This window comes from Venturia canescens, chromosome 9 (genome assembly GCF_019457755.1).
Source record: "Venturia canescens isolate UGA chromosome 9, ASM1945775v1, whole genome shotgun sequence".
In the NCBI taxonomy this organism is placed as follows: Eukaryota; Metazoa; Arthropoda; class Insecta; order Hymenoptera; family Ichneumonidae; genus Venturia; species Venturia canescens.
This window is the reverse complement of record NC_057429.1, coordinates 17032113-17049781: the sequence shown is the minus strand read 5'-3', so window position 1 is coordinate 17049781 and position 17669 is coordinate 17032113. Positions and strand designations below refer to the sequence as shown.

At 36.1% G+C, this 17669-nt stretch overlaps 3 protein-coding genes across 6 annotated transcripts; 1 reads left to right on the top strand and 2 right to left on the bottom strand.

The window, feature by feature from the left end:
* Positions 1-735: 735 nt before the first annotated feature.
* Positions 736-8409, bottom strand: CkIIalpha (casein kinase II subunit alpha). 4 transcript variants are annotated; one of them, XM_043429066.1, is made up of 8 exons: positions 7937-8409; positions 5756-5999; positions 5463-5574; positions 5099-5311; positions 3964-4158; positions 3285-3636; positions 2741-2834; positions 736-1476 (listed from the first exon to the last, which is right to left on the bottom strand). In XM_043429066.1, the coding sequence occupies exons 2-7, from the start codon at positions 5935-5937 to the stop codon at positions 2749-2751; spliced, it is 1140 nt and encodes a 379-aa protein (XP_043285001.1). In that variant the 5' UTR covers positions 5938-5999; positions 7937-8409; the 3' UTR covers positions 736-1476; positions 2741-2748. The 4 variants fall into 4 exon arrangements, with proteins under 4 accessions (XP_043285001.1, XP_043285000.1, XP_043285004.1 ...); XM_043429065.1 differs by lacking the exon at positions 736-1476 and having other exon boundaries at positions 2569-2834; positions 7937-8408; XM_043429069.1 differs by lacking the exons at positions 736-1476; positions 7937-8409 and adding an exon at positions 7688-7811 and having other exon boundaries at positions 2569-2834.
* A 982-nt stretch (positions 8410-9391) lies between these two features.
* Positions 9392-12210, top strand: Arp6 (Actin-related protein 6). The gene is made up of 3 exons (XM_043429061.1): positions 9392-10031; positions 10401-11372; positions 11481-12210. Exons 1-3 carry the CDS (start codon positions 9958-9960, stop codon positions 11608-11610), a joined length of 1176 nt encoding a protein of 391 aa, XP_043284996.1. The 5' UTR covers positions 9392-9957; the 3' UTR covers positions 11611-12210.
* Positions 12211-14209: 1999 nt separating this feature from the next.
* LOC122416620 (protein AF-9) lies at positions 14210-17080 on the bottom strand. Its single transcript, XM_043429689.1, has 3 exons — positions 16942-17080; positions 16233-16498; positions 14210-15967 (listed from the first exon to the last, which is right to left on the bottom strand). The coding sequence occupies exons 1-3, from the start codon at positions 17078-17080 to the stop codon at positions 14210-14212; spliced, it is 2163 nt and encodes a 720-aa protein (XP_043285624.1).
* Between the last annotated feature and the right edge of the window lie 589 nt (positions 17081-17669).

Sequence of the window (17669 nt, the reverse complement as noted above, 5' to 3'; positions counted from 1 at the left end):
ACAGTCTGGAAATGCATCTCTAAAAAACTCAAGATAATATTAGAATTTACATATTTTAACAAACGCATCTTCTTCCCACTCATTTTTCGCGTAATCGTACGTTCAATTTTGAAATTCTCAGTTCCGTAAATTCAATAAAATTCCATGTCCAACTTCGCATATTGCTTCCGCGACCAGGAGTTTTCAAAACCGCTGACCGATTCGGACACAAAATTGGGAAAAAGATGCAGAGTGCCATTTATATTGAACAAGAAAACTTGTTAATTTCATTGAGTATCCGAAAAGTGACCAGCTCGCAACGAATCCACTCAACTTCACATTAAATCCCGTAATTTCGTTACTAATTCATCATTTCTTTGGATCAAAGTTGAAGCTAAAAGAAACAATAAAACTAATAAAAAGTTCATTTTCGTTCTTGGTTGTTTTGCAATGCCATATTTTTTTTTTCAATTCTCAAAAATAGCATTTAACTTCGCTTTGAATTTCTGTTGTAGCTGTTTAGGCTAAAAATTACTTGTTTACAGATAAGTCTTAAAAAAAGCGTTAAAAATTCAAAAGAACAACGAAGAACACTGTGAGCAGCTCGAATGAACTCTAAATTTCGGTCAAAAAACCAAAAATAAATTGAGAGAAAAAGAAACTAGAACTTGTATCCAAATCCATGTCTGGAATGGGATGTAAAAAGATGGTTAGAAATGAAGGAGCTTGACGAATGAAGTTACGTGGATAAAAATCGACAATGAAATTTCACTTTTATTTCTGTTGATTTTTTCTACTTTTGGCTGACAATTACTGGCCATAACAGAATATTGGTAGGCCAAAAACAGACGGAGGGCGAACCCACATTGAGTATAAAAGAAAAAAAAACGTCGTATGATGCGTAAACTAAGAACAGAACAGGTTTAGGTGTGATCGCCTTACATCAATATTCGCGGGCGCGCACCCCCTCGTGAAACTTCCTTCATGGACTTCTACCTTTTAATCTCAATCGTAATTGTTGTTGTCGTTGTCACTGAAGGAAGTACAGCTTACGCGTCTTATTGCACTGATCTGGCAGTTACTTCCGCGCAATGTTTCTATTGCTCATATCGTGATGCAGACGTGAATAGATCGTGGGATGATTATTCGTAGTTTTGTCCCTGTGTTCAGTGTAAGTGTTTGTGTGTATGTGTGTGTGTGTGTGTGTTGTGTGTTTGCGCTCGAGCGCGCGCGTGTTATTATTATTTTGCACCTGTACGTCTGCTGGTAGTTAGAGAATTTGTGGCGCCAGTTGCTTACAGAAGTGGCACCGTTTTGGAACTGTCAACTTAATACAAAAACTTTCGAGTTCCATTTGACAGTGATACGGATTTTTTTCCCCAGCCTTCAGTCATTATCTTTCGTTTGTTCTCTGATCATTCTTTTGTTTTGAAAGTGTCAGACGGCGATTTTCAGCTTGCCTCCTCCGGGCCCCCGTCAGGATTGAACCGCACAGCACTAAGGAAAACCAAGAGATATTTGACGTTATAATTTTTCTTCGATCGCTTCTTTCAATATTCTTGAAAACATGTTTGTTCATTATTTCACGTGTTTTTTTTTTCATTTACAGTTTTGGAAATATTTACGACACAGTCACTGGGTCATGAGGCACTACTCGAGGGTTTTAATACAAACGCGAGCATCTGCAAAGAACATTGTGCAATGGGTCCGTTGCTGTGCCGGCAACGATGCTTTTCAACCACTTATAATTACTCCCTTTACTTACCTTGGCCCATTGGTTTGGACAATGATCAGAAATCGCCGTCATTTACTAATTTGCCAATACTTTTTACCCGACAACACATAAACAGCCTTCGAGCGTTTTCTTCATTTTGAATTCCCTTTTGTTCTATAAATGAACAAAGGCTCGTCGATTTTACATCACAACTCAAAAAGGACGGACTGCTTCCCACCTTTTTTGAATTGTGTGGACCAATTTAATTTACATTTTTAATTGATGTTCGGCTCTCAAAGATTTTTTCTTCTCATGCGTCATTCCTCGTTCAGAAAGATGCTGCAGTGCTTCTGATATCGCGTTTTGTTTTTTCTTTTGAATGTTAAAATGCATGAAATCACTTATGAAAATGATGTTGACCACTTGTCACTTGGTTAATAATGTCTCGCTCGAACATTCTAGCGCATCTATGAAAAATGCTCACTCAAGGAAATTCGAGGACAGAATTTTTAAGATGGATGATTCAATTTCAATCGTTCAGTTTCGCAAATAAGCTATCTGCTTGAAGTTTCTACATTAAAGTTTAAATGAGCTTTGAAGCGGTTTTTTATGCTATTTGGCTGGTAGACATGAACCGATTTCCCTTGAATCTCTATTCCAGAGAAAATTCCATTTTCAGAAAAGAGAAAAGATCACTAATTTTGATGGGAATATGTGCAAATTCTTGAATTATAAAATTTCATTCATTGCCCAAAATAGTTTTCTCAGAAGGTAGTGTTTGTTGTGTTTCAGGGAAATTTGAACCACAGGCTCGTCAAGAAAAATGTCGAACCGAGGATCAAGGTTGAAAGAAAGACCGTAGACTTTCTCGCAAATAATTAACTAAATTTTTTTAATTAAATTAAATACAAGCTTAATGAGGCAAATTATAGATATGGACAATTCAACATTCTGCGTTCTTGTTTCGTTATTTTGTTTGTTTGTTTTTCTCATCGTGAAAAGTTGACAAAATCCAGGTAGGACAAAAAATCAATGCCGTGATATTACCTGGGCCGTTACTCAACCACAGGCAGCAATCCTGTCATCGGAGTTGGCGAAGATGACGCGATAGTCGATCGGCCCTGGTCCTTCACAATTGGATCTGGAAAATTAAATTTTCATCATTATTTCAACTAATATTTACAAATGCATCGAATTTTCGATCTTATCAACATACTCTCCTTCGTAATTCCTATTTTTCAGAGTTCAAAATGGTTGCATAAGATTTTTTCCAGAATTTGATGGAAAATAGCATGACGAATTTGTTATAACACTAAGAGATGCACAAGAGAAAGTTAAATCCAAAATTAACGCCAACAAATATGTTAACAAAAGCTATCATCATTGGGTGTGATGGTAAAAAGAAACGCAGCACGTCGCAATAACACTCGAATAGTTGAAGATCAGAAATACTCGGATTGAGACGGGAAACCCATTTGAATTACATAATGACTGATAGTCCTGGGTTCAAACGTAAATGACGAATCTGAAGGAATATGAGTATAGGAAATGTTTTTTTTTTCAATTGTAAGAGAGGCAGCAATGTACTCACAGAAGTAAGGATGGTCCATGGCTTCGCGGGCAGTCAGCCGCTCGTAATGGTCGTAGCGCAAAAGCTTGTCAAGGAAATCAAGACTCTCAGGTGAGACAAGATGCTGGTTTTCCGAATGTACGAAACGTTCCCAGCGTTTACGGGAGTGTCGTCCTAATATATCGTTGAAACGAGGATCGAGCTCGATGTGATACTTATCAAGATACTCGAACAACTCTTCTGTACCCAATACTTTTCCGATCCTCACTAACTGATCGTAATTATCGTGACCGTGGAAAAATGGCTCTTTCCTGAAGATCATGCTCGCGAGCATGCAGCCCAAGGACCACATATCCAATGAATAATCATACATCTAAAAAAACACAAATTTTTTTACACTCGAAATAACATAAAATATAACGAATTGATTCTGCTATGATTAATTCATTTTTAAGGAGACTCTTGAAATGGAATTTTTTTTTTTTCAAGGGCACGCATTGAAACGTCAAATGTGAATGATATTCGATGCGTCTTTCCTGACGTTATGCAAATGTTAAAAAAATAAAAATACAAATATACTCTTGAATTTGATGTATACAAATCCGATAATCAAATTTTATGATGTTCGTACAAATAAGTACAATTCGATCATCATAAAGTTGAGTTTGAACTTTTCTAATGAACTTTTTTCAGGGCTCACCTGATAATCCACGAGCAATTCGGGTCCTTTGAAGTACCTCGAAGCTACGCGTACATTATATTCTTGTCCGGGATGATAAAACTCAGCCAAACCCCAATCGATCAACCGAAGTTTCCGGTTTTCGTGATCGATCATAACATTGTGCGGCTTCACATCTCTATGCATAATGCCCATGCTGTGGCAGTAATCCAATGCCTAGAAATAACATGAAAAAAATCTTTCGTTGATTGGGTGAATAATATGTGGACAATATTTGAACTTCGATATTTAAAAGTGCTTTTTTATAGCTAGTTACAGAAATAAATAAGACATGAATAGTAATCACGATATTCAACAAGGATCAGAAGTCTGAATCCGAGCTTGAGCTACGCTGAAGTAATCAGGCAAAGAATGAGACACGCGCCAATTATAGCTCGACAATTAATTCACAAATATTATCATTCTTTGAAGAATTTCTCGACGCATTCGAATCTACTTTGAAGCTAAAACGTTATTTTCTTCGTACAATACTGAAACGCTTGACAATAGTACTATCCAAATCCTTTCTATATAAACTAATGACCTTTACAGTATTGATCCGCTACCACAGTTCTTCGCGTAGAATGCCAAATTTAATGTACGACGAAGAAAATATTCGGTAATCAGGGAATTTCTAATATTATCGAGGGTCGCGGTTCACGGCAGCGATACGAACTGTAATGATGTTATACTGTTCTTCGGAGGATCATGTGTCAGCTGTACTCACAATGACCAATCTTCATGCAGAAAGTGTACTATTTTTGTGTTCAAATAATAGGTTGGGAAATATTGATAGCATACTTAACGTCAACTAAAATAGGAGCATTTTATAACTTTAAAATGCGTGATAAAGGGCGAACCGAGATCACGAAAAACAACCAGTAAGCTCAGAGAGCTATCAAGAAAAAACCCCAGACAGCGGAATAAACGCTAAAAGAGCTTCAGAAACGATTTCTAGTGTAATTAAATTATCTGGGCTTTAGCTAGGGACTGACTTAGGCCTAGCATTGTTAGATTCCTGCCTTGATTTCGGTCAACAATTTGCAAAAGAATTTCTAAAAAAAACCTGGAGTTATTGAAAATATATTCTAAATAATAAGGAAAAAAACTCGTGTACCTTCAAAAGTTCGTAAAGATAATATCGAATGTCGTAGTCTGTCAGTGTTTGATAAAGCTGCTTGAAATCTGTGTTATTGACGTGTTCAAAAATCAACGCCGGAGTCCTCGAGACTGGATCTTTGACGACTGCTTGAAGCGTTATTATGTTGGTCCCACCTCTCAGATTCTCTAAGATTTTGATCTCTCTCTTTATTTTCTTTTTTTTAACGGGCTGTAAAAAGAGAAAAAGAATCGATGTAGTTATTATGTTGTTTGAGTTGATATGTTGACTGCATTTGAACTCGACGCCCCTCAAAAACGAATACTGATAATGAAAAAATAGTGATGAGAGCATTTGATGAATTATTTGAAAAATTTCGTACCTTTAATATTTTGACGACACATTTTTCATTATTCGTGACGTTAATGGCTTCAAATACCTCACTATACTTTCCACGGCCCAATTTCCTTACCAGCTGATAATCATCTTGCTGGCTGTAAAATAATTAAAGATAATAGTTGTATCAAGCACACATTAGGCAGTAAGCATGAAGAATCAATAATGTGGCCTTGGTGCAAGTTCACGGAACTGAAGAAAAAATGTTTAAAAAAACCCAGGTAGAAAATAATGCAAAAAAATCTGTTCTAATAAAAAAGAATAACTGTCGTAACTTACCCCCAATTGACGACATAAGACTCATAGTCCCAATAATCCCGAGGCTTGTGCGAGTTGACATCTGCATATAACCGTGCTCTACTGGGTAATGCCATTTTCTCAACTTTTACCTCGACTTTTACGCTGTTTATATCGTTTACACTATTAACTGTTGTACTATCTCGACTACGTAATGGAAACATACGACGTTGAAACGACCTCGAACTGTTCACCGTTTCAATAACACAGAAATGGCGAAACAATCCTAAATAAATAAAAATTTTATTAATAATATTTTATCACATATTTTCTGCTTTATAAAAATATCATCGTTCATTTGATTCATGCAAATTCTACTGGCTGTTGAACTGAAAACTGCCAGGAAATTCATCACTTCAGGTAGTGTGAAAATGTTGATAACTTTTTGAAATCTTCTTTGGCCCGTGTGTGGGAGCCACACAGTAATGGTACTTTATAAAAAAAAAGTAGAGAAATCTTCTTGAAATAGTTTTCCTATGCTAAACGTACGGTTAGTGTGAGGGAGTGTTCCAAAACACTTCCTCACGCTGTAGTAGATACAGAAATAGATGAAGGATTGGTATATAATTAACAAAACTTTTGTCAATTTTAGTTTTCATACTTCAAAAACGAATTGTTCACTTGGTATAACTAAAAAATGTATATAAATTCTAATTAAAAAAGTTACGTTTGATGTATAATAATGTTAATGTCTTCGATAAAATTTTCTTGTTTTCATTCTGAGGCAAATTTTTCATTATCAAATAAATACCCAAGAAGCTACAATACAAACACAATTTAGCCATAAAAGTGGTTATTGATTGAACAATTGCAAATGCATTCATAGACACAAGAATCTTACATTCTCATAATTTTTGAAAGCACACGTGGAATGTGAAAATCATAAATTTGGCCCAGCAACTTTGTTTTTTAAGTCTCATTAATAACTGCAACATTTAGTATTTATTCCCATTTTTATAGGATGAAATCGCAGTCATTAACCAACCATCAATAGTCGACCTTTCTTCCCGCTTTAATTAAGATAGAAGAGTCTATGACGTGACTTATATTTTAACTAACGGCTAATGCTCGGCTGGTGATTGGGCGTTCAACGATTCAAGTTTTTCAAAATTCCAAAGTAAAAATAAAATCAGTGTTGAACAAATTGTATTCTTTTGCAGTAATTTTCATCTTTCTACCAGCCAAAGAGGAAACTTACAATTATATATCAACCATTCCCAGTCTTTTATATAAAACATGTGTTGCTCAATTCGAATCATTGGACAATATTGTACAAAGAAAATAAAAATCAATATTTCCCAAAGAAATACAGCAGCAAATTTTCTCAAATTGATTATTCACAAAAATGAACTTCGAACATCGCGTATTTTTATTTTTGTTTCAATTTGGTTGGATCTCACGTCACCACTTTGAGACCACAGGCTCGATGTAACCAAAAAAAAAAAATGTTTCACTGGCTTTTCGAAATTGTAAGTCTAAAGTTATGTTCCACAACCTCGAAAAAAAAAATGGAATTCTTCAAGGTCAAAATTCCATATACAAACACAATTTCGAACAATTTAGAACTTTTGAAAATGCCCTAAATTATGGAATAACAAAATATGAAATTTGTAGAGAGGACGAAGAAAATGGGATTAAAAAAATTCACGGCGGCAAGAATAAGATAACCTACTCCATAAAAACACGTCTTTATAACCACGGAAGTAAATTTTTTTTTCTAAAACAGTTGAAAAAAGTAGCGATGCCGATAGAAAAAATGTTTTTAGTATTAAATAATGACTCAGACGTGGACGAAGAAACAAATATGTAATAATGAAAAGCAAAGAGTGTAGCTGTTGATGGACGGTGAGGTAAAAATCGTTTTTATTCTGTCTCTTTCGCTCGTATTCCGTTACTTGTAAAACCCGCTCTTACCGACACGAAAACTATGGCTCGGTAAACTAAGCTGAAATAACGTGATTTTCCGACGAATTTAATGGGGCGGGCCTGAATTGATGAAGAAAACTTATAAAACGCGGCACAGATAAGACAGAGACTTCAAACAACGCGAGAGAGTGAGCGAGAGAGAAAGAAAAAACCTCAAGAAAAGAAAGATAAAGGAAAAAAAGACAAAATCATACGCTAGCATTCGACACTGCGATGTACTGTTATGGATAAGCTCACCTACAACATTCCGGCAAAGAATCTTGGTTATAGTCTCACTCGGCGTAAAATAAGAAAGAAACGAAACGCGTTAACGTCGAGTTTTAGTTTGATAGAACACCCATGCGCCTCGGGAATGCGTGTTACTCCAGTATTTTTTGGGCGCCCGGCTTCCGAGAGCAAGAGAATCCAAGATGGCAGCCGGCGAACCGCCACATGTTGGCTGAAGTCAGTCTACAACCGTTTTCCCAATGGGTCGATGAGATCGGCTACTTGATATATATACACATACGCAGAAGAAAGGATGCTGAAATTTCGACACTAGCCTGAATCTTTTAAACAATCTACCGAATTTTCGTTATCCGATGAATTCTTCGTTTAATTTTACATATGGTCGCATGGTATACGCATCGTTATATTTTTTTATATGAAACCGTCCTTTCGAATCAGGATATAAAAAAATGGGTTTTGTCGTCGCTGTCACTTCTGTTTGTTTCGCGTCCGTTAGTTTCCAGCACGATCGAGATCGATCTGAAGTGTGCTTTCCTTGGGATTTTTAATATTGCATATTGGCTCTCCGTTAATGCTTTATCCCCATTGGCCGATCGCTGGGGAAATTAACATCTCGGTGCTTAACCTCTGTAATCCTGACCGACAGTCGATGATTAAAAATTAAAAAGACACTCGTTTTGCTACTTTAAGAAAAAAAAAACAAATAAAATTCGATTGATTTATTATAATACAATTGGTGCATGACAATCGTTCCGTCCAACTCAATCTAGCTCACCACTTGCTAATAGTTTTTTTTTTCAAGCTCTTATAATCCATTGCGAATACACATGATCAAAATTTAATCATTTGTAACCACCAAATGATCCGCCACCATTTCACCGCTTTATTTAATCGATTGTACGAGAATAAAAAAAATATATTCGAATCCAGGTTTTATTCATTTATTTTTCAAAACGTTTTCAAAATGTTTCAAAATGAACGTTTTCAAAATGACACATCGATAACCACTGAATGAATATAGTGGTCAATTAATGAAAAAAATAGTGACATTCAAGTTCTTATGGCCGTTTTCTCCCACGCGGTTCAAACTCAGTTTAATTTTTTTCATATAGCTTCGAGATAGGAAGAACCGAGTTTAACCTCAGATTAACGTTGGAGAAAACGGGCATTAGTACAAGGAAGGTAATTGAAAAGCAGTTCCGACGCCTCGCGTCCAAAGAAATATGCGTATTTATTTTTTTACCGACCGTGAGACTGATGGATCACCTTTAACACCGACTTGAATATCGCGGTGTACCGCGCATCAACGCTCTTGTGGTCACTTTCTCAAACTAGTTACCAGCTTCAAATTTTTGAGCAATCGAATCGTCGATGAATTAATACCCGTTTTCTCCAACGTTAATCTGAGTTTAAACTCGGTTCATCCTCTATCTCGAAACTATATGAAAAAAATTGAACTGAGTTTGAACCGCGTTGGAGAAAACGGCCATTAAGGTATTCCTTTCACGAACCTGAAATCCCTACAAAAAATTGATTTTAATTTACAGTAAAGTACAACTCCATCCAAATAGTAGATTGGCAAAATTTCAGGTCAGGTTATCGATCATTTAATGAAGAATTAAAATGTTAAAAATCGTAAAATTTCTACTGGAGCTTATGGAGAATCCGTCACCACCATATCAATAATTCGTACACTGAATAACTCTAAATTCCTGATATAAACTGTCTCACGGATAGAAAAAATGTAAGGAATCCACAGCAACGATAAAAATAAAGGATTATCGAATGTTTAAAAAAAGTATCAACGATAGAAGTTATATAGAAAAATGGCAGAAGCAGAAGTTGTTTTTCCCATATATAACAGCGACTTCTCAGAGGTTAGGAATCAGTCCAAATTTCGAGTGCCCTAGTTTGCGACACCAATAAAAAATACGGCCCTGCGAAGGAATACCTTAATGAAAGTAAATAAACAAGACTTCACGCCGGCTCTGCGGAATAATTGAACAATAAGAAATAATAATACATAAAAAATGAAAGACCTTGTTTTCGTATTGGATAACGGAGCTCATACGGCAAAAGCTGGATATTGTACCAGCGAGCCTAAGTAAGTTTTTTGCATCGCAATTTCTGTTTATAATTTTCAATGATTCGGTTTTCATCAATAACTACAACGTTTTTTTCTTTTCACAATATATTCAATCATGATTTTGTTAAAAGAACCAAAATGTGCTTCACACCCTAAATATTCGCATAAGGTCATATTACTATTGCCATTCCTAGTTTAATAAAATACTTTAATGGATATTATTGTACATGTAATAAAAACTGTTCAGAGTTTTCCCATCGATGTACATTCGCAGGAATTGTCATATCATTGGAATAGACTAAATTTTGCTTTTAACTACTATTAGTGACCATTTTATCTGAATTTCCATTACAATGGTACGATAATAAAATGGAAAATATCTTTCAGAGTAGTGCTGAACTGCATAACGAAAGCAAAGAGTGAACGACGTAGACCATTCATCGGAAACCAAATAGAGGAATGTCGGGATGCTTCGGGTCTGTTTTACATGCTAGCTTTCCAGAAAGGATATTTGGTCAACTGGGATATTCAGAAAAGTGTTTGGGACTACATCTTCTCAAAGGAATGTTGTCAAACGAGCTTGAGCGACGTTTCCGTGATAATAAGCGAGCCTCTGTTTAATTTCCTCCCGATTCAGGAAGCAACAACGGAAATATTTTTTGAAGAGTACGACTGTCGAAGCATATTGCAGATCAATGCAACAAGTTTGTCTTGTTATAATTATAGATCGAAAAATCCAGAAAGCAAAGCTTGTGTCATTGTTGATTCAGGTTATAGTTTTACCCATGTTGTGCCATACGTGAATGGTAACAAAGTCAAAGAAGGAATTCGTCGTATCGACGTTGGTGGGAAATTGCTTACGAATCATCTTAAAGAAATCATTTCTTATCGTCAACTCCACGTTATGGACGAAACTTACGTTATTAATCAGGTGAAAGAAGATTCCTGCTTTGTTTCACAAAATTTTGCCGAGGATATGGAACATGCCAAAAAACATGGCAACGAAAATTCTATTGTTAGAGATTATGTTTTGCCTGATTATACTACCTTGAAAAGAGGCTTTTTGAAACAACCCGATGGCTCCAGCGAACATCAAACACTCAGATTAAATAACGAGAGATTCGCTGTTCCTGAAATTCTTTTCCATCCCTCTGATGTTGGAATCAAACAAATGGGAATCCCGGAAGCCATCCTCAATTCTATTAAAGCCTGCGAACCTGAAACTTGGCCACATCTCTTCGCTAATATTATCCTTACCGGTGGAAATTCCAAATTTCCTGGTTTTCGAGATCGGGTCTTTAAAGATGTGCGCAGCTTAGCACCGGCAGAATTCAAAGTCAATGTCACCTTGGCCTCTGAGTAAGTGTTTCTGCATCCATAGAAAGTGCTGAGGGTTTCATCATTTTTTAATATAAACTCGCCGATCCGATAATTGCGCTAACTATCGATTTGATTGTTTGTTCACAGTCCCGACACCTATGCCTGGGAAGGTGGAAAGTTTCTAGCAAATGATCCGGCCTTTCGTAGTATGGTCGTGACGCGTAACGACTACGACGAGGAAGGACCAGCTTTGTGCAGTCAGCGATTTGATCAGTGACTACTGATGACTATTTATTTTTATCAATTGAAATAAAAAAGAATGTGAAAGTCACATCTCTCAGTCTTTCCATACATTGACGTAAGAAAATTGCTAGTTACGTTACGGATCCTCTATCCCTTCCTCTTGGTTTTTATCCAAACTGGAAATATTAGGTTTTTTTTATAACGATTAGATCCAAGGTATTATGTAAAAAAGTAATTCGAAGGCATTTTTCTCCATTAGTTTATTCGGTCGTAGGAAAAATGTTTTTTTTATAAGTAATTCCATTTTTGACATTTTTGACAAAGAACCTTGTATTTATATAAACTCGATGCGAAGTAATTGTAAGCTCATTCGTTTGAAAATGTAAAAATTTTAGTGAGTACAATCTTAATCGCGCGAAAATTGGATTCATTAATTTCTATGATTATCCATTCATTCGTTTTAAAAATTCGAGAATGAAATTTTGTTCGAAAGGGTACAATGATGAAAGTTTGAAATCGAATAACAAAAAAAATAAATAAAACAAAATTGTAAAGTAAAAGTTTTATAAAATGCCACTGATTTTCAGCACGGATATATAATCCCATCGAAAAATAAAACAATTACCAAGCCTGACAAGTGACGTTCCAATTTATTAATTGAAAGAATTCTTACAAATTCAGTCTCTATTTTCTATCACTAATTTAAAAAATATTCAAACAACTATCCTGAAAGAAATCAAACAAGTGAATCACCAAGTGTTTCACTAATAAATGCGATTTTCAATCTACACTAGGTACCAATGAAAAAGCATTCAACGTACAATAACAGGCAAAATTTGTTAATTGTAAGATTGATCAAAAATTATAAATTAATCTCCAGAAAAACTATCCAGAAATGAACTTCGTCGAAAATTGATTAGAGTACAAAAAATTTCAACGAAATTGTGTTCTAATGTTTGTTTTTCTGTATTCTACAGATTTGTAAATATATCAACTATTATTTGTTCGAATCAACTGGATTGGAGTATCGATTTTAAGGCCATCTATTAGTTGTAAGATCGGTAAAAAAACCTGTTACATGGTTTATTCAGAGTGGCTTGATATTTCAAACAAAATTCGAGTTACATGCTATTTTCATATTATCAGAGAATAAAGTGTAACTTTCATTTCCCTTGAAAAATCAAGGATGTCCGAGTAAACCGTTTAATCACTTTCCAGCAATCTCTCTCGCACTCACGCAACTGATGGATCACCTTTTATGTTTTACGGCGTAACTCCAGGGCAAAATCTAATTTGATCGAAACTTGGCTCCTAAAAAGACTTGTGTAAAATCGTTTTTTTTTCAGGACATTGAGCGATCTTCGAGGCATTATGATACGAGATGAGCCATTGTTCACGAGATGGTTAGAAAAATTATTGTTTTTCACAGCAAATGAACTGACCAATTGTCCTGACCGCCCATACATTTATCCAGCATATTATTTTTTCAAAATTACAGTTTGATATTTTGACAATTTTGCAAAAGTAAGTACAGTAGAATTCGCATTTTTTCTTAGTATATATATTTTTTTTACTTTAATAGCAACATGGCAAAATAAAAGTTGAAAATCAACAAATTCATTGCGTTCAACGGACAAAAAATTCATTTCATTGTTCATAGAAAAATTCATTACTTAAACAATCAGTTGATAAATATTTGGCATAACTACTATAAAGAATCCATTGATCGTAACATCTCGAAGTGAACTGTATTTTTTTCAGTTATTTATAAAAGTGCAGAAGCATGGAAATTCTATTTCAAAGAAATCCGAATATAAACGTAGGCGAGCTATTGATCTGATGGAACGATGATTATTTGATATTGGTAAAAGAAAAAAACGAGGACGCGAAGAGAAAAAGAAGTCTGAAGCTTCATTAGAGGCTACGTGAAAATTTACTACGGACGAGCAGCGGCCACATTAATAACTTATACGAATTTTACTAACTTACACATTCACAATCTTCATATTCAATCATATGTATGTGTGCATTTATACTTATCGAGGTTATAACTCTTGGCACCGTGAATATATTCAAACCTTTGGCGGGTTTGAGGTAAAATATTTCGAAAGAGGACTGCAAGTATCGAGAAAAAACCATCGAATGGTTACTACAATTCCGTTAACAACCGCCTCACCTCACATTCATGGATTATATTCATTTTTTAAAAAATAAAACACGATTTCCATGTTGACGCGAAAGAAATTTCATTTAAAATATTTTCCTCGTCAGCTTGTGGATTCAAAGATAGCAAAAGTGCCAAGAGTGATCGCTTCATATACTGTACGGACAGTGAGATCAAGATACTTCGGTCGAAACTTACAAAGTATTTGGATTACAGCTTTTTGACACAGAGAGCATGCTCTTGAAGTTATTGTAGAGCTCACGATTGATAAAATTACACCGTAAAAACGAGTCATTCCGAAATTTATTCAAGCATTATAAATTTTGGGTCTAAGTAACATCCAAAGACCGAAGTATCTTCAACTCCTGGCATATATATTTGTATATATATATATATATATATAATATTTATTTATATTTATATATTAGATTAGAGTTTGATCTTCGACAATTTAATAACGATAAAACAGTCACGACGTAGAAAAAAATTGTTGTAACCGCAATACTGTTCTACGATCGAGTGCGCAAAGGTCAAAGTCGAATGTCTTTTTAGTGATTTCGTATTGACCGGTTTCGGCGATAACTTGTACAACCCTCTGCAATTCTTGATTATCCTGAAGGGTCATGATTTTTTGTTGCAGTTCTTTCAGCTGCGTAACATAATCGTCGGAGAAAACTTGTTGGGCTGGGTGGGAATCGGGTTCTGGTTCGATGAACGCATTGTTGGTTGAGTCAGGAGCGACTTGCTCAGTCTCGGTCGAGTCGTTGTCTTGGGCTTGGGTTAAGGGTGCAGCGGTGTCCTTGAAATTGTATCTCGTGTCAAGGTCACTTGAGATGGGAGATTGGCTGGAGGAAACGGGCTCGACAGATGGGGAAATCGAGTGTTCTCGATCCTTGGAGCGTTTCGACGAATGCTCGTCCTGCTGGCCTGCTTCCAATTTTCGTTTTCTCTTGCGCTCCTCACTACGAGCATTTTTCGTTTTTTCTCGTTTTGATCCCTCGTCGATCTCGGGCTTTGAATCAGTCGTTCCACAAGGCGACGAAAGGGCTTTCGAGGAGTCCGATATTGGTAGCAACGTTTCTGGCTCGTTTTTAGGATCATTGAATGGTTTGGTGGTTGGAAGGGGATCTTCATCGAGCGAATGCGCCGAATCACTGCTGTCACCCCTATCAATGAGTGAACCCGAATGAGCATCGGGGGTTGGAGAGGCATTTGAATAGGAAGAGGATTTCTTATCGTTCGTGAGCTTGAGTTTATCCGACTTTTCCTTTTCCGAGCTTTCCTCGTTTCGGTCTTTTTTCTCCTTTTTCTTATGTTTGTGCTTTTGCTTATCCTTGTCCGTGCGTACATCTCGAGGCTTGTCACCAGTTTCGATTCGGTCGCTCTTCTCGCTGCGAACTTTATCCTTGTCTTTCTGGTGCTTCGGCGATTTTTTCTCTTCTTTTCCTACTTTCCTTTCCACACTTTTCTCCTTTTCCGCTCCCTCGTGTTTCTCAGGTTTCAATATTTTTCTCTCACTCTTTTTAGATGAGTCTTTTGTCTTCTCGTGATCTTTTTCTCTCTCTTTGCGCTCTTTGCTCTTCTCTTCCTTGTGTTTCTTTTTCTTCCGATCGAGTTTGCGCTCCTCAATCGGCATTTTGAAGTTGTCCTTCAATCGATCTTTCTCCTTGTCTGGGTGTGTTTTCTTGTGCTCTTTCTCTTTAGGTTTGGGCGAAGGAGACTTTTGGGACGGAACTGGCAAAGGAACTAAGAGCGCTTTTTTCGTCGGCGATTGTGGCGATCCCTTTTTCCCTGTTGCATAAAGTTCCTCCTTATTTCCTCCGGGACTCGGTGCACGCTTCGACTTCTCTTTACCGCGTTCTTTTTCCTTTGATGACCCTTTGTCTTTCTTTTCCTTCTTCTCTCCCTCCACACTCTTGTCCTTTTTCTTGTCCTTGTGCGGACTGTGCTTTGCTTTCGTCGATTTTTCAAATTTCTCCACTTTTTCCGGTACTGCTCCTTTAGAAACCACAAGTTTCTCAGACTGCGCTCTCTTACTCTCCGGCGATACTTTCGCCGGTAACGTCATTGGATTCCCGAATAAATCCGCGAAGGAATTCGACGTTCGCAGATCCGTTGTTCGGTGCTTTTTCACCTCGGTCCCGCTCAACTTTGGCTTACTCACCATTGGCGGCACCATTTTCAAGTCACCCTTTTCCACTGGATCCTCTGAGTTTGATACAGTAACCTGCAATTATTTTCTTGCGTTATTTCGTTGTTTTGAATCATTTTCATATTTTTTTCTGTTTTTCATCACTTTTCCTCATTCTTTGCCCTCTATTACTTTCCTTCGTTTAATTTTATGACCCCCATCATCGTATTTACTTTGACTGAAACTTAATATAAATGATCAAATAATAAAAGCAAAATTTAACGTTTACTTTTCGTCACTGGGAATTTAGGCGTGTTAAAATATGTTCAGTTAAAAAATTATACCAAAAAGGAAAACTTACACCACCACCTTTAAGCAATTTTTTCCGAAATTCTTCTGACGGATTGGCGAAAACTTCGTGATGTCGGATAACATTATTGAAGGCCGGACCACTTGGTAATAAAATGAGATCGTACGATATTTGTATCCTTCTTGGTTCGTCCTTATTTTTCAAGTAAACATCAATTGGTATTACAAAACCAGCGTATCCCGATTCTTTAACCACATATGGTGGCTCTTTCAATATTCTCTTTGGCTTTGGAAATGTCTCGTGCAGATGGAAAACAACTGAAAAAACAAAAATTCGTTGGATAAATATGTTCTCAAACATTTCATTGAATTATCGTGAATTCATCTACAGTATCAATGTATGGAGTGTGTATCTCAACACATATTCTTATACCGTTCACATAATTCTTATCGAAAGCAAGTTCCCTTGCTGCATTTTCGTCATTTTCTATTATGTAAATACGTTTAAAGGCAAACTCATTTTTAGAATATTTGAACATGATAACGTTGAATACTTTATTTTATCTACTATTGTACAACCTGGGTCTGCGATCTTTGTGTAATCTATTTTAATCAAAAGTCAGCATTTGAAATAATATTGAATGGTCAACCTGATCCAAGTCTATCAGAACCAGAAGTATACTTGGGAAAAATAAAAAATAAATAATAAATATTTATTGAACGAAAGCAAAAGTAATTAGTGATTGAATAATTGAGTATACCTTTATCAACGTATTGGCTAATATCAGCGTTATCGATTCCACGTACAAAAACTTCCCAATCATGTGTATAACCTTGAGGCGTTGTCCGCACACGTAACATTGATGCATGGCCACACTCCAAAGTCACTCGAATTGCCATCCTCCCTGTCAAAATTTTTAAGTCAGAATTCAAAGTAAAAAATGAAAAAATTATTGAATCGATTAGAAAACGAGTTTATGTTCTATATTTGCTTAGTACTCACGAAGTAATATTTCCAGTGATGATCCTCAATGACGTGATTCATGGGACTGATTAAGAAAAAAATAAGGCACTAACTAAATGCGATTATATACACGAGTTAAGTCCACAGAAAAAAATTCTGAAGAAAAACGCGTTTTTGTCACTCGATCGGTAGATAAATATAGATACGTGGTCGGAAAATGAATTTCCATTTTTGGGCTCAAACTATTCACTCAATGCAGTTAATTCTATTTTTTGAACTTCACTCATGTCGTATAACTTGTATTAGGTGTTCGTTTTTAATACTTTTGTTTATTTAGTAAATGTCTTTTTCAGCTCTTAAACGATAACGATTTTTACTTAACGATATCTCCGATAATTTACTAGGTTAAGTTGTATTTGTGTTTCGTCACGGGATTTTCACGGACGTTAGATGTTAGTAGATTTGTTTAGTTTGGCATAAATCCCCGATGTAGTGGGGATGCTGTCCAATCCAGGTACTTCAATG